This window comes from Etheostoma cragini, chromosome 7, assembly GCF_013103735.1.
Source record: "Etheostoma cragini isolate CJK2018 chromosome 7, CSU_Ecrag_1.0, whole genome shotgun sequence".
In the NCBI taxonomy this organism is placed as follows: Eukaryota; Metazoa; Chordata; class Actinopteri; order Perciformes; family Percidae; genus Etheostoma; species Etheostoma cragini.
In genome coordinates, this window is record NC_048413.1 from 3524904 (window position 1) to 3546381 (window position 21478).

The window sequence follows — 21478 nt, forward strand, 5'->3', positions numbered from 1 at the left end:
CCTATAAAATAACATTTCCTAAAATACACAGAAGTATTATGCTTTAGAGGTATTTGTGCTGAATTACACACCAGAACATCTGTAACAGTATGCACTTTTACACACACACACAGTTTCCTTGTTTTTAATGGTTTTATCTGTTTTTACTTATAATTCTAATATGTGGTATAGTATTCAGTTTTATTGTCTGATGAGCCAAATTGCCCACATGGAATAAAAACAAAACCTGAAAGACACATTTTGGTATGCATATTACTCATTTAATCAGTTCAACTGTCAGTAGGTGTGGGCCTAACACCTGTTCATGTTTTCATTTCTGGGGATCTGTTAATGATTAACATTCAGTCAACTTTTCAAACTCTACGGTCAGCGCCCTCGCAGGCTCAGACAGCAGAGACCATTTTCTGAATGCAAATGATAACATCCTTTTGATTGGGATTTTTGAACTTGCTGCTGCAGTTCATTTTTCATAAGTTTGGAAACAAATTGTGCTGGTTCGAACATTGTGGGATGAGCTGTAAGGTAGGAAAACCTCAAAGTAGTTTGTGGCAATTAGACATACCTTGTTTGATATTTTTCCATTTCCAGTTACTTCCTAGTTGTGAGAAATGCCAGCTGTTCATTGTAGATGTAGCAACAACACCTCGCTCCCCCTGTGCTGTAAGTTGAACACATGGTACTTATTGCATACTCACGTTATTTCCTACTCCTTTTTATTCTAAACCTGCTTCTTTTTTCACTTGTTCAGATGAGTCTGCGCGTCCACTTGCTGTAACTATCATCCCTTGTCTGTTGGCTTTGAGCACAGTTTTAGTGGTGGCTCTGATTTTCTACAGACTCTACAAGAACAGAGCACCTTAGCTCGTTTTACAAATGGTACGAGAATGGGGTATAAGAGATAAAAATAATTCCCAAATTGTGATGCTTTAAGGAACCTCAAAGCATATGTTGTTGGGTCTGCAATAACGTTTTATGGTTTTTTTTCTTTGGTTTGGTATAGTGTAACAAAGCAAACTGTGATACACACCAATCTAACCATTCCAATAACACCACAAACATGTATCTGCATAACCGCTGGAATGTATTATTCAACAGTGTATATATATTTATCTCACTATTGTCACAAAGAATTAATTATGAACAATTGGATTGCTGTTAACACACCTAAGAAAGATCACTGGAGTAATTGAAATGATTAATTAAAAACAGATGATGTTGTTCATAGCGCTGGGTTAAAATAATCTATTTGTTTTAGTGGTCTGATATTAATAAAGTCTGAATCCATCTTCTAAAATGCCTTTTTCATAATGGATTTACAAATTATGGTAAAAAAAACTCATTTTTGGGGGTTCAATTCGTAATGTAAACATTAACCTAGTGAATTATTTAATATATTTGAAGGTTGGTTCCTGATTGTACACGTTACAGCATTAGCTGAGAATCTCTTGCAAGCAAAATTGGTATTGCAACTGAAATTTCCCTAACCTAAATTGATATTGAATCGAAAATGTAATCGGGACCTTGTGAAATGAGAAGTTGTTGGATACCCAGACCCAGCTGTTTATTAACACTCCGTTTTTCCCACCATATGGATAGCCCTGACCTGCCTGAAACTAACAAGTTTATGGAGCGGGTCCTCTTCCACGCCAGTGTGTAAACCTGAGAACGTGGTGCGGGATGTTGTACTGTTGGACCAAGCGTCTGCCCATGTATCTGGGAACCTCCTTTACTTCCTCTGGACGCTCCGAAATGTAACGTGGCACATAGCTTTGGTTTGACCCTGAACTTAGATTTAATGAAAATGCAATTCCTAAAGTAAGCACAATGACAATTGCTTATTCTTCCTTCTAGAATTCTAACATTGCATATCCATTGCTGAACTTCTGAGGGGTCAGCGTTTCTGGTGGCAAAGCAGGTTGCAGCTGGCTTGGTGAGTCAATTGTTCATGTATTCCCTAAACTTAAATTTATGGTTTTGCTCTGCTTACGATGTCAGTTTGTCCCATAGCCGGTCATGATGAACCACATGCCAATGTTCCCCCCTCCCATGTTTCTCTTGAGTTCTGAATGAATATTTCAACCAAAGATTGTCATGTTTGCCTGTAACCCCCCCCCTTCCCCTCAGGATTACCTGATGTCAGAGCACAGGTTGGTGCATGGTGATGTCACAGCCAGGAACATCTTGCTTGGCACAGGTTTCTCAGCCCGGGTGTCTGGGCTGGGCGTGGCATTTGGAGGACACAGAATGGGTCCACCAAGTAGGCAGAGGGCAGCAGAGGTGCCTTTGAAATGGCAGGTTCCAGAGAAGATCATGATGCAGCTCACTATCAACAGGAGCGGCTTGTAATTGCAGAGTCAGGGCTAGGAAAATGAGAATTAATGGTTCCAAAACATTAACATTCTTTTCCCCAGGGAGGTCATATGGAATCTTACTGCATGAACTGATAACAATAGGTAAAGCTGCACGTTCTGTTATCTGGAAGTAAATTATTTAAGCCATCAGTTCATCCTTTGCACATTTTAGCAACTTTTAAACTGCGTTTTTAAATGTCTAGTCAAAAAAAAATTGGATCGTGACACCCAATTTTCACGGCACATTAACCATTAACTCACACACAGCTGCGGCTCAGTGGTAGAGTGGTTGCCTGCCAATTGGAAGGTTGGTGGTTCAATTCCTGGCCCTGTGGTTGAATGCATGTTGAAGTGTCCTTGGGCGAAACACTGAACCCTGAGTTTCCCCGATGCTGTGCCAAGGGAGTACGAATGTGTGTGAATGTACGGCAGCCTCGACCACAGTGTGTGAATGGTGCCTGTACTATTTAAAAGCACTTTGAGTAGTCGTTAAGACTAAAAAAGCATTTACATTCCTTCAAGAACGCTTGTCTTTGCTTTTATCTCTCCTCCATGCCTTGAGCTGGAGTCTCTGTCTGTGCTTCCAAATCTACCGTGCTCTTATCCTATGAAGAGACCAGAGAATTGTGGACAGAATTGTCCCAATGGTCCACTCAGCCATCCTCACCACTCTGCTCAGCGCCTTTCTCTCTGTTGTGTTACAATTCCCAAACCAGAGAGAAATGTTGTTGGTCAGAAGACTTTCAATGGTGACCCTGTAGAAAGGGGTCAGGATGGATGGACTGAGGTGGGCCCTCTTCAACCGCCGCAGGAAGTGCTGATGCTGGTGTGCCTTTTTGAAGATGGAGGAGGTGTGCAGGTCCCAAGACAAGTTTTGAGCCACTTGAACCCCCAGGAACTTTGTGTGTCTTACAATCTCCCATTGATGTGGATCGGGCCGTGCAGAGGAGAACTTATGCCCAGGGCGTCTTAGCTCATCTTGTTGACCAGATGTTGGGGGATTACGGTGTTGAATGCCGAGTTGAAATCAACAAACAGCATCCGCACAAGAGAGTTCTTGTTCTCCAGGTGTTCCAGGCTAAAGTGCAGTGTGGTGAATATGGCATTCCCAGTAGAGCTGTGTGGGCAGTAGGCGAACTGAAATGGGTCCGGTGAAGAAGAAAGGGCAGATGAGATCTGGTCCGTTACTAGTCTCTCAAAGCACTTCAGTATTATGGAAGTGAGTGCTACGGGCCGGTAGTCATTCAGACCAGTGATGGTGTTTTTTTTTGCAACAGGGATGATGGCTGAGGATTTACAGCATGAAGGCACAGCAGCCTGACTCAGGGAGATGTTGAACATGTCTGCAAAGACATGAGACAGTTGGGCTGTACACTTCCTAAGCAAGCAGCCAGGTATCAGGTCTGGACCATTAGCTTTCTGCGGGTCAACTTGAGATCTTTTAACACCGTCAATTGGTGTAGTGTAAGCAATTGAATCAACTTACACACATAAAAGTTGCGTTTTCATTGAAATACTCCTCATGAGCTAATACAAAAAAAAGCATGTATATGGTTAAAGAAATAGGCCTATTGGGAAATACAAGCTTTCACTTTCTTGTGAAGATTTGGATGAGAAGATTGATGCTACTCTCACAACTGTCTGTAAATTCTAAGCTACCGCCTACTGGTTAGCATAGCTTAGCACATAGACTGGAAATGCAGGGAATAGCTAGCTTGCCTCTGTCCAAAGGCATAGCACAGCTAAAGTTCACTAATAGTGAAGAAAGATAGGTATGGTAGGCTATGCTAAGCTAACTGGCTACTAGCTATAGCTGCCCGGACCAGTGTGTAGGATTTATGGGGTTCTATTAGCAGAAAACATAATTCTAACTATTTTATTCCATTTCAAAGCAGTGTTAATAATCTGAAACTAAGTATTGTTGTGCTTTCGTTATAGCTTAGAATGAACCCTTTATATGGGACGACTGGGTAGCTCGCCTGGTGGAGAGTACGCCTCAGGTACAGTGGCTCTGCTCCTGCCGCAGCGGTTGCAGGTTCAATTCTGACCCTTTGTTGCATGTTGTTCACCATCTCTCTCCCCTTTCAAGGCTTAAAGGACTTAAAGGACTAAAAATGCCATTAAAAATCATTACATTACATGTCATTTAGCTGACGCTTTCCTCCAAAGCGACTTCCAATTGAAGTGCTCTCAACCCTGAAGGGGCAAACTCCAGACAACAAGTAGTAAGTGCAAGTGTATTAGCTCTTTAAATAAGCTAACTATATATATACACATATGTATATACATATATGTATATATATAAATATATACATATATGTATGTGTATGAAAATTGTCATGAAAATAAAGAAAACACATTGAATGAGAATGTGTGTTCAAACTTTTGGCCTGTACTGTATATATATATATATATATATACATGTATATAGCCAAGGTGCAGGCGGAAGATGCCTGAGGTCCTGAGGTCAAAAGGGACCTTATTTCACCATTAAGGAGCCAGGATAACAAGCAGCCCTCTTAAGAATGAACCCTTCATATCTACATAGGGAACGGGCCCTCTTCACGATTGCATTAAGCTCCAACTGCAAACCCTGGCTCCAGGGAGGGCTTTTCTTGTTTTCACCACCAGGCTAGTCTGGCTCATTGGCCATGTATTGCTGGTATAAAGCTTGACATCTGCCCAAGACGGTTGTGATTACTTTAAAGAAATAAAAACAAGCCAATGCGTTTTTTCCCCTATCCCTCACCTTCCGCTCTCTGTGTTGCCATTCTCAAAATACTCTTAGCTACAGGAAATGACAACAACCTTCGAGCTAGCAATCCTCACTCTGAAAATGGCAAGTTTTCAAGGCCATTTTGATTGGTTTAAAGAAATATAAACAGCCCAGAGCATTTTTTTCTCTCTTTTGATAGAATGTATCTGTGGTGTTGCCAGACCTCTCGGAGAAGTTACTGCAAGATTACTGAAGGCCACCTTAGGTTCCACTCAGAGAGACTTGGATAGTTTATGAGAGCACGTGACGGTGTGTCTGACCGTCTCATGTGTAGTAGGGTGCCTCCCAGGGTACTGTCTTGGGCCCCTTCCTCTTCACCCTCTGCACGGCAGACTTCAGACAAAACACGGACTGCTGTGTTCTGCAGAAGTTCTCTGACGACTCTTCCATTGTCGGCCTCATCACTGATGACGACGACACGGAGTACAGAGAACGGACACAGAACTTTGTGGACTGGTGTCAACAAAAGCACCTCTTGATCAACTCGGGAAGACCACGGAGATAGTGGTTGATTTTCGCAGATGGCGGTCTGCTCTCTCCCCTCCGGTGAACATCCAGGGAATGGACATTGCGAGAATGGACACTTACAAGTACCTGGGTGTTCACCTGAACAACAAACTGGACTGGACTCACAACACAGATGTACAAGAAGGGTCAGAGCAGGCTGTACTTCCTGAGGAAACTGAGGTCCTTTGGAGTGACCAGGCCCCTACTAAAGACTTTCTATGACTCTGGTGGCCATCCTCCACGCTGTGGTCTGCTGGAGCAGCAGCATCACTGAGAGGGACAGAAAAAAGCTGGACAAGGTGATCAAGAGATCCAGCTCTATCCTGGGCTGTCCTCTGGACTCAGTGAGGTAGGTGGGAGACAGAAGAGTCCTGGCTAAACTGACAGCTATGCTGGTCCATGAGTCACGCCCCCTGCACTACACCCTGTCAGCCCAGGAGAGGAGTTTCAGTGACAGGCTGCTCCACCCCCGCCTTGTGAAGGAGAGATACCGCAGATCTTTCCTTCCAGCGGCCATCAGACTAGACAATGAACACTGTTGTCTCTGTGCAATCTATCCCATGTGTCATTATTACTACATCTGTGCATAATTTTTCATTTGGTGCAATTTACAAATTCATGTGTAATTATTGTATAATACAGTTTGCTATATCATATACACTTATCTATCTCTTGTACACTTATCTATCTCTGCTCTTATCTTTGCTTTTGCAAACCACAATATCCCCACTGTGGGACAAACAAAGGTTTTCTTATCTTAGCTTATAGAGAGGGGTAAGGGAAGTGGTTTTCAGTTGGTTGCAATCTGCAACCTCACCCCCACACTGGTCCTTTGCCAACCAGACATGAGAGTGCTATTATCTCATCTTACATTCAGCAAGAAAGCATGAGGGTATTACCGGAAATTTCAAAACTATTCCTTTAACACAGATCTGTTTTAAATCCCTTTTGTATGCTTTTAGCGGTGGTAGAATTTAACTACAGTAGTGCTTTTTACTACACTGCACCAAATTATTCTGACAGCTTTAGCTATTATTTACTTTTTTGAACACAGACCTGTAGTTTATAAAATGACTTTTATTTTAAATGAATCTACCCAACAATATTATTAAATAACGGCCTACAAGTCCAGTTAAAATGATTAGCTGATTAAAAACAGAACAGTTTGGATTGTTGTTGGAATGTATCTTAAAAAAACTTTAATAATATGATAAACTAATGACACTGAAAACCATAAATCATTTCATTATTACCTCTTTATTGTCAAAAATGTACAGACAGTAAAAGTAAAAGCACAGATCTTATTATTCATTAAGATCTTTTTGTTTTTTATTGGGCAAAGTACAGTTTTGTATCTGTAATGCTCTAGGCATGCATACATCAGTTTTAAAACCAAAACACGCACACAGGAAAGCTGAATGTACTAGAGTAGATTTGTGTTTAATCTTGTGTCTACACTTTTCATTGTAGATTTTCTTTACAACACTGGTTATTGTAACCATGTCAAGAACCACAGTGGGATTAGACTAATATCAGAACCCGAAGACAGACACCCTTCGTCTTAATTCTCTTGAAATTCTGCTTTAGTTTTTCCTTCTTTGTTTTCTAATATTGCTTATAAGAGGGTTCCAATCATTACAATTAACATCAAAACCGAATACGAAAATAGTGAGTGATGTCATACCATTTATTTTGACACCTCTGATTACAAGCTCAAGGTCCAGAATCCAAATTTAAATATGGGCATACTGTATAATCTCCCCATTTTCCACACACGATGCAGAGAGGCGCAAATACACACAATGTGAATGAAATCTACAAAAAATAATGATGTCCCCCAAACTGAATACAGGCCAAGTTAAAGATTAACAACACATTTAAACTCTCCTTCCTTGTGGGGTTAATGTTTCTACGCTGCTTCACCACTAGTAGTGGTTGGGTGCATTTGTGAGAACAGCCAACATGGACTGTAGTGCAATGTTACAACACCTTTAAGGTGGAGGCCAAACTTGCAGTGTGGTGAGGATAAAGCAGAATTTGCAGCCTGTGCGTTGTTGCTTTTTAAGGGTAAATTCACACTGAATCACAAGAAAACAGAAACCTGCTGCTGCATTGCCATTTATGGGCGGCAACGCCCACTCATGTTGCATTCCTGACCCCCCCTAAATCACTGATGTTACTGATTGAGCTATGGTCAGAGCAGTACTACGAGATGTATGTGATCCAGTGTGGATGTACCATAAAAACGGCAATGCCTCTTAAAACAGAGGTAAACACGTACAATTAGTAACTACCCACACACTTAGAAGAAATATGGAAATCTAACACGTCATTATTGGCCACAGCCACAACTTTGTAAAAAGTCTGACAGTCTCACATTCACAGATGCCAGAGTTGTGGTCAGCTGACTTTCAAGTGAACTTATTTATAGACAGCAAATCTAATAATTGAAAGGAAAGCTTCATACAATCATTCACTGAATTTGAGACATCAAAATAATGGGAAAAAAGTAAATGTTCCACTCTGAACTCTATGAAAGTGAAGTGACCTCAACCCGGATACAAACATTAACAGACAGTCAGTTAACACAAGACATGGTCATAGTGCCTTACCAATTCCCATTACTGTAATAGATAAACCCGAAAGAACTTGGAATTTTGAACCACAAAAATGCTGCTCAGAAATCATGTTGTATATTCATTGATTAAAAGTTTCCTACATACTGTAGCACTAAAACCGTTACTCATTAGGCTAACACTGTGGACATCATAAGAGTTATGATCCAGTGTGATTATACAATTAAAAATATTTTAAAAATCCAAATTTGAGGCCAAAGTATATTAGAAATTTGTGTGCTTATTTAAATCATGTATTTTTATATTGCCCTGCTGCACAAAATTGATGAAAGATTAATATTGAAGGATGGGGATTACACAGGAGATCAACCTGATAATAAAAACGAATCATGAAACAAGCCATCCAACTCCCGGCTTCAGTGAAAATGCAACAAAGACACAAGACAGCATGAAGGTTAGTCCTTACCAGCAACATTGAAATCTCATTCTTATCCCTCACGCTAACTCTCTTCAATCTGGGTTTTGTTTTAGAGGTGTTGCGTCAAAATAAAAGGTCAAATAGAGATTTGCCTGTGGAGCATGAGCATGTTCAGCTTGAATACCCCATGGCAGTAGGGAGCAGCAGCAGTCTGGAAGCCTCATGTCACCCGGATGGGCCAGACGTAAACCTATATGGGAGTTTTGGATAAAGCCAGCACCCATTTTACACTTTACTGCTCCAAAGGGATGTTGGGAACAAAATGTAGGAGACTGACCACAGCAGGTAGTAGACACATGCAGGGGGGAAGGAAGAGCAAAACACCATGATGACTCCTGGAAATAAAAACAAACAAACAAAAAAATAGAAGTTGAGTGAGAAGCGTTGAGTGAAAAGCACAAAAAAAACTCCACAGCAGCATGTATTAGAACAAAACAAAATGTCCTGATTACTGAAACTATCTGCATGGCTGGATGTCATTACCACATGCTGATGCTAAATGTTGTACATGATCCTGAAATTGAAATCGAAGACGCTTTGACAAGCATTTTTTTTTCATACGCATCTATCACACTTGATAGTTATGCTCTTGTCCAAGAGAGGTTTGAATCACACTTTGAGCCAGGTGGCATGTTGCTGGGGGGATGGGGGGGGGGTTAGGCCAGCATACGGTAGGCTTAGCTCCCCAATGCCCCCCTTTGGTACTTGAAATGGCGCTGCCTGACTGGCTCTACCAAATACATCATCATTGTCACTGACCGTTGACGCGTTTTTCACTTATTACACTTACTAAACTAGCAAGCGAAGTTTAAAGCTTCTTAACACCCAACCACTCAGGTTGTAGGTGGGCTGAAACTTAAATGGGAATTTATTATGTCACAAATTTCAACTTACAATAAGATGTCCTGCACTAACAGGTGCAACAAAGCTATCGAGAGACTCTGGAAGATATCAGCCAATCACTGTTTGCCAGGTTAATGAAAACACCTGTGTGGGTGTTCAGGACTTAAATGAATTTAAGGGAAAGGTAAAACCCCCCCCCCTCTCGTCACCGAGCGCACCCAAATCTACTACATGATCTACTCCTTTGAACTCAGAACCACTATTGGATCCTAATCCCAGGCGACTTCTCCAAGCGCGATCCGTAATGTTGCTCTCCCTGCTGCACAGCAAGCTAGTCTGGCTAACGTTAGCCCCGTCTCCACTGCAGCAAGCGCACACGTTAGCAGTTTAACATTTGGACCGGAGTTCCACCACCACCAACTCTACCTGTGGATCTCAGTTGTGAAAAGCCAAATCAGGTGTATTGGGACGAGTATCCAAGCCGCATTTATAATGGGGGAAAAAAACATTTGATTGTTTGTTAGTAGGTGGTTTCATGGGAGAGTGGTTGGAGTACCCGGTAAAGGCAGATGCAGCTTTCTGTGTCCCTTGTAGGAAATTTGGTTCAGCATGAGCTAATGTTGATTCAACTTCCACTATAAATGGATATTGCAATTGGACTTCCAAAGAACATCTAACGTGTAAGGCCTTTTAGAGTTAGAGAAATGTAGCACAACTGACACCGAGATAAGAGTAACTGTGTAGCAATGGATACCGATTGTGGGTATTTTGGTATTTTTGGCGACAAATCAGTTGGATGCAAGTAAGCTGGATGCATTTGAAAGTATGTCAGAGGGGGGAGTGGACTTTCCCATTCCATCTAAAAAAAGAAAAGTATCTAGCCAAAGTCGTAAAAGCCATTCCTCCCAATGCAACTTATACCAGTCATGATATAGAAAACAGACTGATTGCAGCAATGAGCCTTGTTGTTGCCTAACTAACTGATGACAAAAAAAAAAGTCAAATGTCCAAATCTATGACCATTTAAAAAGGAATGCCCACCCGTGAAAACCCCCTTGCTATTAATTTTCTAGCGCCGGTTTAAAAAAACTGCTTTACCTCCAGCATAGACAGCTTTCTTCCAGGCCTGGGACTCCAGCACTTTGTCGTGGGGGTAGAAGTTCTGGCTGATCATGAAGAAGATCATGGCTGCCGCAATGATCCGCAGCACGACCAGGTTTCCCCCAGACAGCAGAGAGACACTGGCCAGGATGCCCGAGGAGTAGATGCAGGGCAGGCCGCGGTACATGAATGGGATCCCTGGAGCCAAGAAAGAACAAATCTACAATAAGTCCTTTGAATAATAAACCTGCATACAATAAAACTTCATTTTGGAACTTACCGCTCGTGAAGAAACAGAGGCGGACAAACACAGACAAGACGTAACACACGCACAGGATGTTGTCCAGCAGGTCAGTTGTCCTTAGGAGCAGTGACGTGGCAATCCCGAATGTCGTGAAGTCAGCAAAATCATCAAGCTTTGCACCTGAAGACCAAAAAGGAATATGTGATTACCAGATGTGGCTCTGTGAAGTTCACAAGGAAATAGGAATTCTATTGGTCTCGCTGACGGATGATACCCAAACTAAACCCAATGTATTCTGAATAATCGGCTTTACAAAAGTGACTAGTGAGAGCTAACTGTTCTATCATTACATTTCTTTCAGTCTAACAGTGCCTTGGTCACGAGATTACATTTTATAAAAGTCAGTTTAGATATGGTCTCATCTCTCACTCTCTCTGGTACTACTGCATGACAGCGGGTTGTGTACGTGCAGAAATCTCAAAAGGGAAATTTCAGTGTCAGCCTGACAGGCAGATATTCTGTAAACAACATTCTCTACTCTCTTGTCTCTTTATCCCTCAGGAGCACCGAGCATGTTTTCACTAGATGAGGTGAGTCAGGCCATTGGTCAAATGGCCGAGGTGGAATTCCAAAGCCCAGGGTCAACAATTTTAGAAATTTGAGATATGCAGAGAACCCAAAGCAACGGGATAAAATGGACAATTGGAGCGTGATCCCGTGGAATTAGTCTGCGTAATGAGAATGTGATTGTTCATGTCACAAAATACGTGGGGTGGGGCAAGGGGGTGTTGGGTCACAACAACATCCACCTGCAAAGTCATCCAGAAAAAACCTGTCAGGACACAAAGCTCAAAAATGTGCAGCCAATGATCTACGTATTGTGATGCACCTGGGACTTATTCAGGACTTTGGAGTACACTTTCTCACTGTAGGCTTAAAAAAAAACAGCTATTTGTGCCTCTTGGTTTACAATATATGGTGCTGTGGTGTTTTGAAAACAGACCACAGTCCTTTTTTTCTGTGTTGGGTACTTGTTATTTATGGGGGGGTCATGCCTTTTACATTTAAACCTAAACTCTAAAAATGTAAAACTTTTTGTCCTTTAGAAACGTAGAAAAAGCTAAAAAAAATAAAAAGATTTGGATATAAAAAAAAAACTAATTACAACACAATTATGTTCAGTATGATTTTTCCATTGGAGATTTTGTAAGGCTATCCAGAGTATTTCAGTGGCAGAGCAGTGTGCAGCGAGCCCTGCCAACACCCCAGTTAGTTAAGTGCCATTGACCACAACACTCCACTTACCCAGTGCAGAGCAGGCGCCGAGTCGCCTGGCAACTGCTCCATCTGCCAAATCCAGCAGGTAGCCAATCAGAACCAGCCAACATGCAGCATGATGGTGCCTGAACAAAACAAGCGAGTTAGCTATTTGACGACAGTAAATCGTGTATATATGTAATATATATATTTTTTTTTTTTTAAAGAAGAAAAAAAAGGTAAAATGTTTGAAGGTTTTTAACAGAAACTAGCTCTGGTTATAGATTTCAACAATGTTACAAATACAGTTCAATAACTGTTTTTCTTCTATAGAGAATGATCATCTAAAGGTTGAGTTTCTTGACATTGGCCTTGGATTTTCTTACCTGCCCTTGCCTGTGCCTCTTTACATTAAGCTTAGTACAGCTTATCTGGTAAGGACAGAGATCTGTCATCATTAAAAGCATGGATGAAAAAACATTGGTCGTAATCATTGCTCTCACAAAGTGTAACATTACTGGGCTTTTTGTTTTGTTAATAAGTATTCTGAATTGTTGATTTTTCTATTTTGCTTGTTTGTTTGCTCCTCTTGGCCATCAAAGTTACAATAAAGTGGTTTTAAAACCTCTAGCCAAATCCTTATTTTTTATCAAATCATCTTTGTTTTGAAAATCAAAAATCCAAACGCTACAGGGACTGCGACCAAGCTGTAGATTTTATCCATCCTGCAACTGGGCCTGACTAATGTTTCAGATCCAGTCAAGGTGTGTTCACTTACCCATTCAGACTGCTGAGAATGGAGGCCATGCCCATGACCATGTTGCAAACTGACAGAGCATTAGCTGCATTTTTACGTGCAAACTCCTTGATCTGGAGTCCGGTGGCTTCATCACAAAGAAAGAGCTTGTTGGTACACCGGAAGAGACCTAAGACCACACATCAACAGCAGTTAGTAGTTGCCTGTGATTGGTCAATAACCTATGCTCTGCTAAAGCTAAAAGCTAAATCCCTATCCCTACTGTGATCGGTCGGCCACTCCAGCTGATCTTTTGATGAATGGTTTAATCATTATGTCCCAGTTTGAGTCAACTTCAGTGGAAGTGAAAGGAAAATGTGTAAAACTTCTAAAAGTAATCTTAATGCTAGTCATAACTGAATAATAATGTGTACACCATGTAGTGGGAATCCATATTGCAGGATATTGTAGCATATGTGTTTCTTTCTTTCTTTTTAAATTTAATGCAAAAAAATATTACTTTCTAATTGATTCTCCTGTCTTATGTAAAAGAAGCATCACTTACCAAGACGTACGTTTATTGGACGGAGACGGACCTTACGATACATTCATCCACTTTCAGATAACTAAAACGCATTTGTTACTGTACATTCGTTCATTCACTGCCTACAGCATGCAACATTACAGTGTCTCATCATCTACTCATTACATTATCACTTACATCTATGCAATAAACACTTTACAGTTTAATTCAAGACAGCATGCAGTCAACTTTAATATGAATAGATAATATTGATTAGATTAGATAATTGCAAAGCAAAAACATCAAAATGATACATGTCTGAACAGGATGCATGTGCAAGTGTTAGCGCTCAGTTGTAATCTCAGGGGTCAAATACACATAATACTGGTGTAGGGAACAAGCTATGCACATTTGGGGGATTACCACATACACCATCATACACCACTGGCTATAGTGAGAGTGAGTTGGACTACTGCATTGACACATAGCACATGTGAGATCAGTTTAGCCTGATCAAACGTAGTGACCAGAGACAAGGACATGGCAGCAGCCCTCACATAGCTCATTGTTTCTATCTAATAATACCACTGTAGCCTAGGCTTAAATGGCATAAAGATAGATCTACAACCTCTACCTGTTTCCTTGTTTTCATAAAACGCATTTTATCCTCAATTGCTAAACTGCACGGGGTTATTTCGCCAATCGTAATTATTTTTTTGTTTGTTTTTATAAAGTGCAGTTAATAAAATATTTGAATAAAATTATAATGACGTGATATCTCTAGTTGTTTTGAAGACAAATTATGCAGTGTGAACGGTAGTAAACGCTACATCTTAGTCAGCAAGATGGAATGACTGCTGACACTGCCTCGCTCCAGCCAACACTCTGCCTCCGCCCCCACAAAGCTCTGATGGTTTTTAAGGAAGTCCAACAAAGAAGTCTTTGTTTTCTGTCTGCCTCCTCTCTTCTGAGAGCTTTACTTCTCGTCTCAAGTCATAGTACTTAGCCTAGCCTATTCTCTGAGGCAGAATGCACAGACCTGCAAAATTAAATATTTATTAAATAGTTTTTAAATGTTGCAGTAGCAACCCTTCAAGTGTTTTTCACCCTGAACTTCCTGTGATTCCAAAGCCAGGCGAGTTCAAGAGACTCTTCATCTGAAAGAAAACAGCGTATGAGATACAGCAAAAAGCCAACAATTACACTTTTACTTGACAGCATGCTTTTTTACTTCTCATTTTGGACTTATGAAACAAATTGGCATGTTTACTATTATTTTTATTATTATCTGAAAACGTTTTGAAACACAGCACATCAGTTAAAGCTGGTGTAGGCAGTTTTTCCCTTCTCTGTCCTAAGCCCCTCCCACCAGACCAATTGACCAATTACAGGTCATATCAAATGAATGACGCATACAGATTACTTTATGAGTCATTCATTTGATATGACCTGTAACTGGCCAAAGTCTCCCATTGCAGGCTAGATTTTCTAAAGCCTGACACCAGAGCCAAGAGGAGGTGCACAAATCCAGTATTCAGAATTACAACAAGCTAAAAGATTATTATGGACTTTTCCCAATGATGAAAATAAAAACTGCCTGCCCCAGTTTTATTGCAGATAACACTCTGCATTTTTCTGGAAAAAAATCATGTAATGCCAGGTTTGCTAAATGAATAATCAGGTCAATTCACTTTAGTCACAGTAAATACCATTGGAGAGCCGCACGTGCAGCTCCACGTGCCTACAAGTCAGTGAGGTTGCAGATCTTACGGTCAAGTTTTACTCTAACCACTTAATACACTGTCTCGGTCACTAATAAAAAGAGGACAAAGCCAGAGAGAGACACACGGTCATTTTCAAGCAGGTCTCTTATTTCTGGATTGCTGCCTAATGACTGCAAAGCATGATGGGAAGTCCCTTGTAATGCAACAAATAACAAGGAAAACAATTCATAACAGGGAGCACCTAAAGTGACCTAAATAAACAAAATAAGCATTTATATGTTAACTGAGTTAACTGTGTTTTGGGATATAAGATATTGCAATTAATCAGAATAACACACACCAGTCATACAACATTTATACCTATACATTCTATTGGTTGTGGTTTGTTAATGTGTGACAGGAACAATAAACTACCCTCAAACTGTATGAGCTATGTAAAGTAATTTATGTGTACTGTAATGATAGACTATTTCTTTCACATCAAGTGATGGTCTTGATGTGTAGTGTACTGTTGCACAGAATTGATCATAATTACATGTTATAACTTCATTTTATGTGCTATATGCTGTACATCTATGCATCTCACACATATGTTGTGCTCAATTTCACAGAATGAATTATTCATTTGTATTCAGTTCATGCAGCTTTAAAGTTCCCTCAGTACATTTTGGTTGTTGTCCTGTTGTTATTTGATCCAATCAGACCTAGACTTTAATCTCTGGCACCCATTTACAGAAATCCAGATTATCAGGTAAAATGGAGAAACAAGCACCTACCAGAAGAGGGAGTCAGGAGGATCATGATTGTCTCTGGGTCAAAGAACATCAGCTGTAAAATAAGTAATTAAAAGTGCTTAGTTATAGATGCATTACACACATGGCATTGAACCAGTGGCGGGCTCAGGCTGTCTGAGTTGCAGGGGCGGAAAAAAGAAATTAAAGGCCGCCGGGTGCATGTGTTGGAGCACCAGTATGCACAGTTTTCTATAGCGTACAGGGCACGGCAACGCGTTTTTCCCTCATTTAAGGGTGACCTATCACGTTGCCCGCCGTTGGTTGTCACCAAAGACTATTAAACAATAAATGAAATGACGCACACGATAATTAACTTTATTTATACAGAGAAAACTCTATTCCCGTTGTGTGAATAATTAATCAACTCAACCATAAAGAATAAGTTTCCAAAGACCAATATGACTTCCAAATGACAGTACTCCACCTCAGAAAGTAATTTAGAAACTTCCCATAGACCGCTTTCACAGCCATCTCAGATCTCATATATGAACTATGTTGCTTCTAAATGTAGATTGATAACCTAATAAAAGGAACCGCCCTGTTGCCTCAGACTCATAGGAGTGTTCCTCATTTTTCTCACAATTGGAATTCAGGTTTTCCTCATAGTTTTCATGCGGTTTTTACTTTCGGTTCTTAATTGTCTACATTTAGTTCTTGTTTATTTAGTCATTTCCTGTATGTTTTCATGTATTTATGACTGACTGACTGACTCCACTTGTTCACGTCATGTTCACCGGAACATAGATTTAATTTTATAATCAGGGTTCATCCCTTAAAAAAAAGTTGTATTAGTGTGTATTCACAAAATTGCACTGTTTATAGTGATTTTAAATAAAATACAAATCTGTGAAGGTGCGAGATTTATGGCACCCCACACGTCGCTGCTGATTGGCTAGCACCTCCGAGTAAGAGGACACACCCACAACGCAAGTTCTAGAATAAATGAGAAACACACACGTCAATGCAATTGACTAACCGCAATGCTAACCTCGTTCCTTTTTCAGGATGGAACGAGCCCGTTAGCTTCACCTACCCTAGGACCTAGCCTACACCAATCACAGAACAAGTGCGCACTTATGTGGGTTCCTGACTCCATCTATCTGACTTCCATTTCTTAAAAGCACACTGGTCAAAAAAAACATACAAGTGTCTGTTTGCCGCACATTTCCGCCATGAGTGCTCAAAAAAATGGGTGATTCTGCTTCTTCAACCACCTGCTGGTTAATACTTACAGGTGCTCAGCTGAGTCATATATGTATATTCATATAACCTAAGTGCGTAACACCACCCCCAGCACTTACTGAAACGCGAACATCATCACATGCATGCAACTAAAACCACTTCGAAATCAGCAGGGGAATATTTCGCTCTGTCTAGCATCCCAGTACAAAAAGCTGGACAAAGTGTTGTAACTGCGTCACATCCACAGCGACACCATTGATGCCTAGCAGGACTATACATTTCTTAATTTTTGTTCGAAAAAACGTTTCCACCGTCGAAGTAGAAGATACAGGTACCACATATACATGAAGTGCGTCTCTTCTTACCTGAAAGGACCTCCAAAAGACTAAAAAAAGTCTAGACAAATCCAGTGACGCAGACGTCTAAAGATGCACGTACTGGACCTTAATGTCTTTCTTTCCTTTTCTTTCCTTTTTTTCGCACGCGGATTGATTTGTTTCTGTTAGCAGGCTGGTGTATGAGAAGTGGCTACGCTGTTAACTGCATACGCAGAACATGCAACGGTTTACCTGTCAATTTCCCAGCAGCGTTTTCAGCGCGTCCTTTTAAAGAGCAAGGAGAGATCCGCTGGAATATTCCACCGGAGATGACGTTGCCATTGGTTACTGGTGACAAAGCTATGGAAGCTCATTTCCGCCAATGTGATGGATTTTGTGTAAAAAAAGAAAAGAAAAAAAAAGGTCCTGTTAGTTATTACAATGACAACCCTTCTCAAAATAATGATTTACAATATCAGAAAGATGAGAAACTTTCTCAAAATAGCGACTTAGTAGTTCAAAACAATGATTTATAATCTCAAAATAATGACAAACTTTCTCAGAATATAAATGTAGTACTTTAAAATAATGACTTAGCATCTCAAAATAATGAGAAACCTTTACATTTCACATTATTTTTGAGCGACGTCATTGTTTTGAGTTATTACATTGCTTGGCTGAATTCTAAGGCCGTCTGTTATTTTCTTGATAACGGACCGTTGCTAAGTATAGCACACCGTTGCCAAGCCTAGCTGAACGTTGCCATGGACGCAGTTCTGGTCACTCTGCAACAGTGGTTCCCAAACTTTTTCAGCTCAAGACCCTAAAGAGAAATTTGGTGTCTCCCCGCGACCCAAATGTACAAAAATACACCATGAGTCATTGTAACATCTACATTTTTAAACTGTGGACAAAAGACGGAACAAACCATGAATTTAAATGTCTATGAAGTATATTTATTCCATTATAAAAGTAAAAATAAACCAGAAAAGGTCTCTATTCTCCTTTCTGTGTCTCATCCCTTTCTCAACTCATGTTCTTATCCCCTCCTAGGATAAGAGAAGAGAGAGAGAGAGGACCCAATAAAACGGGTCTGCGACCCATTTTCGGTCCCGACCCTAAGTTTGGGAAACATTGCTCTGGTGGACAGCGGCTGTCAATCCGCTGAAAGAAGTCCAGATAATATCACCGTGGATCAACTACTTTGGGACAACCTAAAACGCTTAACGCGATAAAGCTTAACGTAGTTTAATGTACATATACAAAAATCAGTCATCAGCATATTGCTCACGCCCAGATCTTGTCATGAACACTTAAGCCGGTCAAAAAAACTAAACTGAAATCAAACGATTATAGAAGTTCACATCAACGTTTTCTTCTTCATTGGTGTTCATGGCGAGGAAACGTGGTTTAATGTACCTAAACAATGATTAATTATTACCAAATTTCTCTCTCATATTGCTCCTCATAACCAGTGAAAACCATCAAAACTAAACTAACTTTATCATTGTTCTTTAGAAAGTTTTTTTTTGTGTGCAAATTTTACATTATTTTGAGATGCTTAAAACTAAATCATGTTTTAGAAATAACAAGTCACTAGTTTGAGTCTTCATTTTCTTTGAAGGTTTTACATCATTTAAAGGGGGCTAGGTGATTCTTTTGAGACGGTTTTTGTCATATTTGAGATAATGAGTTATTCCTTTGACCTACTAAGTCATTTTTTTGAAACCCACAAATTTACCTACAGGATCATGTTTTCTACCACGTGGGCGAAAATGGGCTTCCATATTTTTCTTTGATGCTACCGGAAGTATATCAAAGAAAAGTATATGATTGTGTGTATTGGCATCACCAGGTCTATTTGTATAATATCCTTTAAATTACCTGATGTATTCTGTCAAAAATCATGTCATGTAGGCTGTTTAGAACAGAGTTGAGGTTCTCAACGGCCTACCTTGTTAAATGAAGGTTAAATAAAATAAATAAATAACAATAATCTTTAATAAAGCCCCCTTCCTGACCCCCCTCCCCCCATACACACCCGTGACTAAACCGACTTGGACACATTAAAACACTTATCAAAACACACCTCTTCATTGTAGCTTTCCACGTCCAATAGTCTTCCATTTCTCACCAGATGGTGATGGTTTTATTGTTTTTAACATGCTTGTTTTATGTGTTGGCTTTATTGCTTATCTGTTTTTAATGTGCTATATGTATTGGTTTACCATGTAAAGCGCTATACAAATAAAATGTATTATTATTATTATAATGTGAATCTGTAAATTTCACTGGAACCACTTCACATGTAGATCCAGTTCTGAGATGATACGCAATCAACCATTTATTAAAAGTTAAAGGTGTGCATGTTAGTTTTAAGAAGTGTTTTTCTTCAGTCATGGTTTGTTCTGATTGATGTGTAACTATAAGTGTTGTTGTTGTTTATCCTGACTATATCCTGAATAATTAACAATTAAGCTTCAGTTGTTCTGGCTTGGCATTTTTTGCAATTGGGTCAGGCTTCACAGGGGTGGCAGATTTGTTTTGACACCTATCTTTGAGACTCAGACTCTCATCTTAGACCTAAAAGTCACAGTTCTAGGGAGCAGGCGGTGGAACGGCAACCCTTTACACTATAGTTCACTTATTAACTCTTAACTGTATAACTAATCATGATGATTATTATTAACCAGCAGCAGTCTCAGCAATACATTTCTCATTAAGCATTGCACACATCGTTTGGTAAAAAAACCTAGACCCCCAGAAAAACACCATGCAACTATTACACAATCTCTACAGCCTCATTCCAGCATTGTTTAAAAGTTGGAAACAAGTGAGTTGGGTCGAGGTTTGATTTCACCGGTCCGGTCTGGAGTACCAAGCGGACCCGGGACTTCTGGGGCCAGGTGTTCAAAGGTAAGCTGATCAGATGTTGGTTATAGGATTGGATCAAATCTTCAAAATGGGTTGTAGAACATCAAGTGGAACATCATGTATATAGACAAAAAATGTTGCCGACATGAAGACATCTTCAAAAAGCAAAATATGCGTTATTGATCATATTGTAGACTATTTATTTCAATGTATTGCACAACTGTGGCTTTACTTCCCTAATTAACTGACAGCAGTAGCCGACTGTATCGGATAGGATGCTGGCATTGGACCAGTGGGTTCACCCTTCATTAGAACCTGTATTTCTGTATTTATTTTACTCCTCTGACTGACAGTAGAATGCTGCTTTATGTTTATTTATAGAAATTATTGTTTTGCATTCACTGAACAGTCCTCTATGAATGGGTCATCACCCGGTGCTTACAGTAACAACATGATTCCTCGTTTTTTATCACAACACTGGATGTTAACTTGTTGACTGTTGAAACATAGATGTTATTCAGCAACAATTCTGCTCTCTGAAATCTGGAAAGTTAGTAGTTTCCATGTGCGCGGACATGAATATACTGTACATGATGCAACCGTAAAAATAACCAACCCACAGACATCCTGTTTCCAAGGAAGTGGCCTTCTCATTCAAAAAGATGCGTGAAGGCTGAACCTGACGTAGCCCCAAGAGTAAATTATATGACATGTCCTTTTGTATATTAACAACATACATTTATTAAATTTTTTTTTTTAAAGAACACTGTTACATGAAAATGTGTTTGCTTTTCTTCAAGGTCCTGAGGAGACACTAAGTTATTTGCAATTAGTTGATGATTTCGACACACACATGTTGAACCAACAGGAAACCCCTAGATATGTTAACCCCTAAAAGGTGTCCCACTGAGCAGAAAGATGATTAAAGGTGCACTCCTGCACAGATTTTTTTTTTTTTTAACATGGACAAGACTCTGATGGTATTGTTCTACATATGCCGGCTATACTATACTGTCTGTCAGCAGTTTTTTGAGCTCCTCAGATCAGGGGGTACTTGCTGTTCCTCGTATTAAGATGAAAACTAATGCTGACAGAGCTTTTGAAACAATCCTACACTGTGGAACGCTTTGCCGAGTTTTAAGCTAAAGACAAAGTTTTTTAGTCCGGCGTTCTTTTGGCCACATTGTTTACTGTA

General features: G+C 40.1%; 2 protein-coding genes and 1 long non-coding RNA gene across 4 annotated transcripts; 2 read left to right on the forward strand and 1 right to left on the reverse strand.

The window, feature by feature from the left end:
• The first annotated feature begins 593 nt into the window (after positions 1–593).
• On the forward strand, positions 594–2728 carry si:ch73-206d17.1 (tyrosine-protein kinase STYK1). Its single transcript, XM_034877508.1, is given in 9 exon segments — positions 594–660; positions 749–860; positions 1597–1647; positions 1649–1676; positions 1678–1711; positions 1714–1751; positions 1852–1883; positions 1885–1930; positions 2125–2728. Coding segments are annotated over 9 exon segments (615 nt in total). The 5' UTR covers positions 594–608; the 3' UTR covers positions 2347–2728.
• An 835-nt stretch (positions 2729–3563) lies between these two features.
• On the forward strand, positions 3564–19393 carry LOC117947136. The gene is made up of 3 exons (XR_004657165.1): positions 3564–3574; positions 19157–19162; positions 19348–19393. It is a non-coding gene; the product is annotated as an uncharacterized LOC117947136 (long non-coding RNA).
• Positions 6960–17764, reverse strand: tmem269 (transmembrane protein 269). Of its 2 annotated transcripts, none has more exons than XM_034875756.1 (7): positions 17662–17764; positions 15893–15944; positions 12912–13059; positions 12182–12279; positions 10913–11056; positions 10630–10830; positions 6960–9023 (listed from the first exon to the last, which is right to left on the reverse strand). In XM_034875756.1, exons 2-7 carry the CDS (start codon positions 15939–15941, stop codon positions 8914–8916), a joined length of 750 nt encoding a protein of 249 aa, XP_034731647.1. In that variant the 5' UTR covers positions 15942–15944; positions 17662–17764; the 3' UTR covers positions 6960–8913. The 2 variants fall into 2 exon arrangements, with proteins under 2 accessions (XP_034731647.1, XP_034731646.1); XM_034875755.1 differs by having other exon boundaries at positions 17458–17734.
• Positions 19394–21478: the final 2085 nt, after the last annotated feature.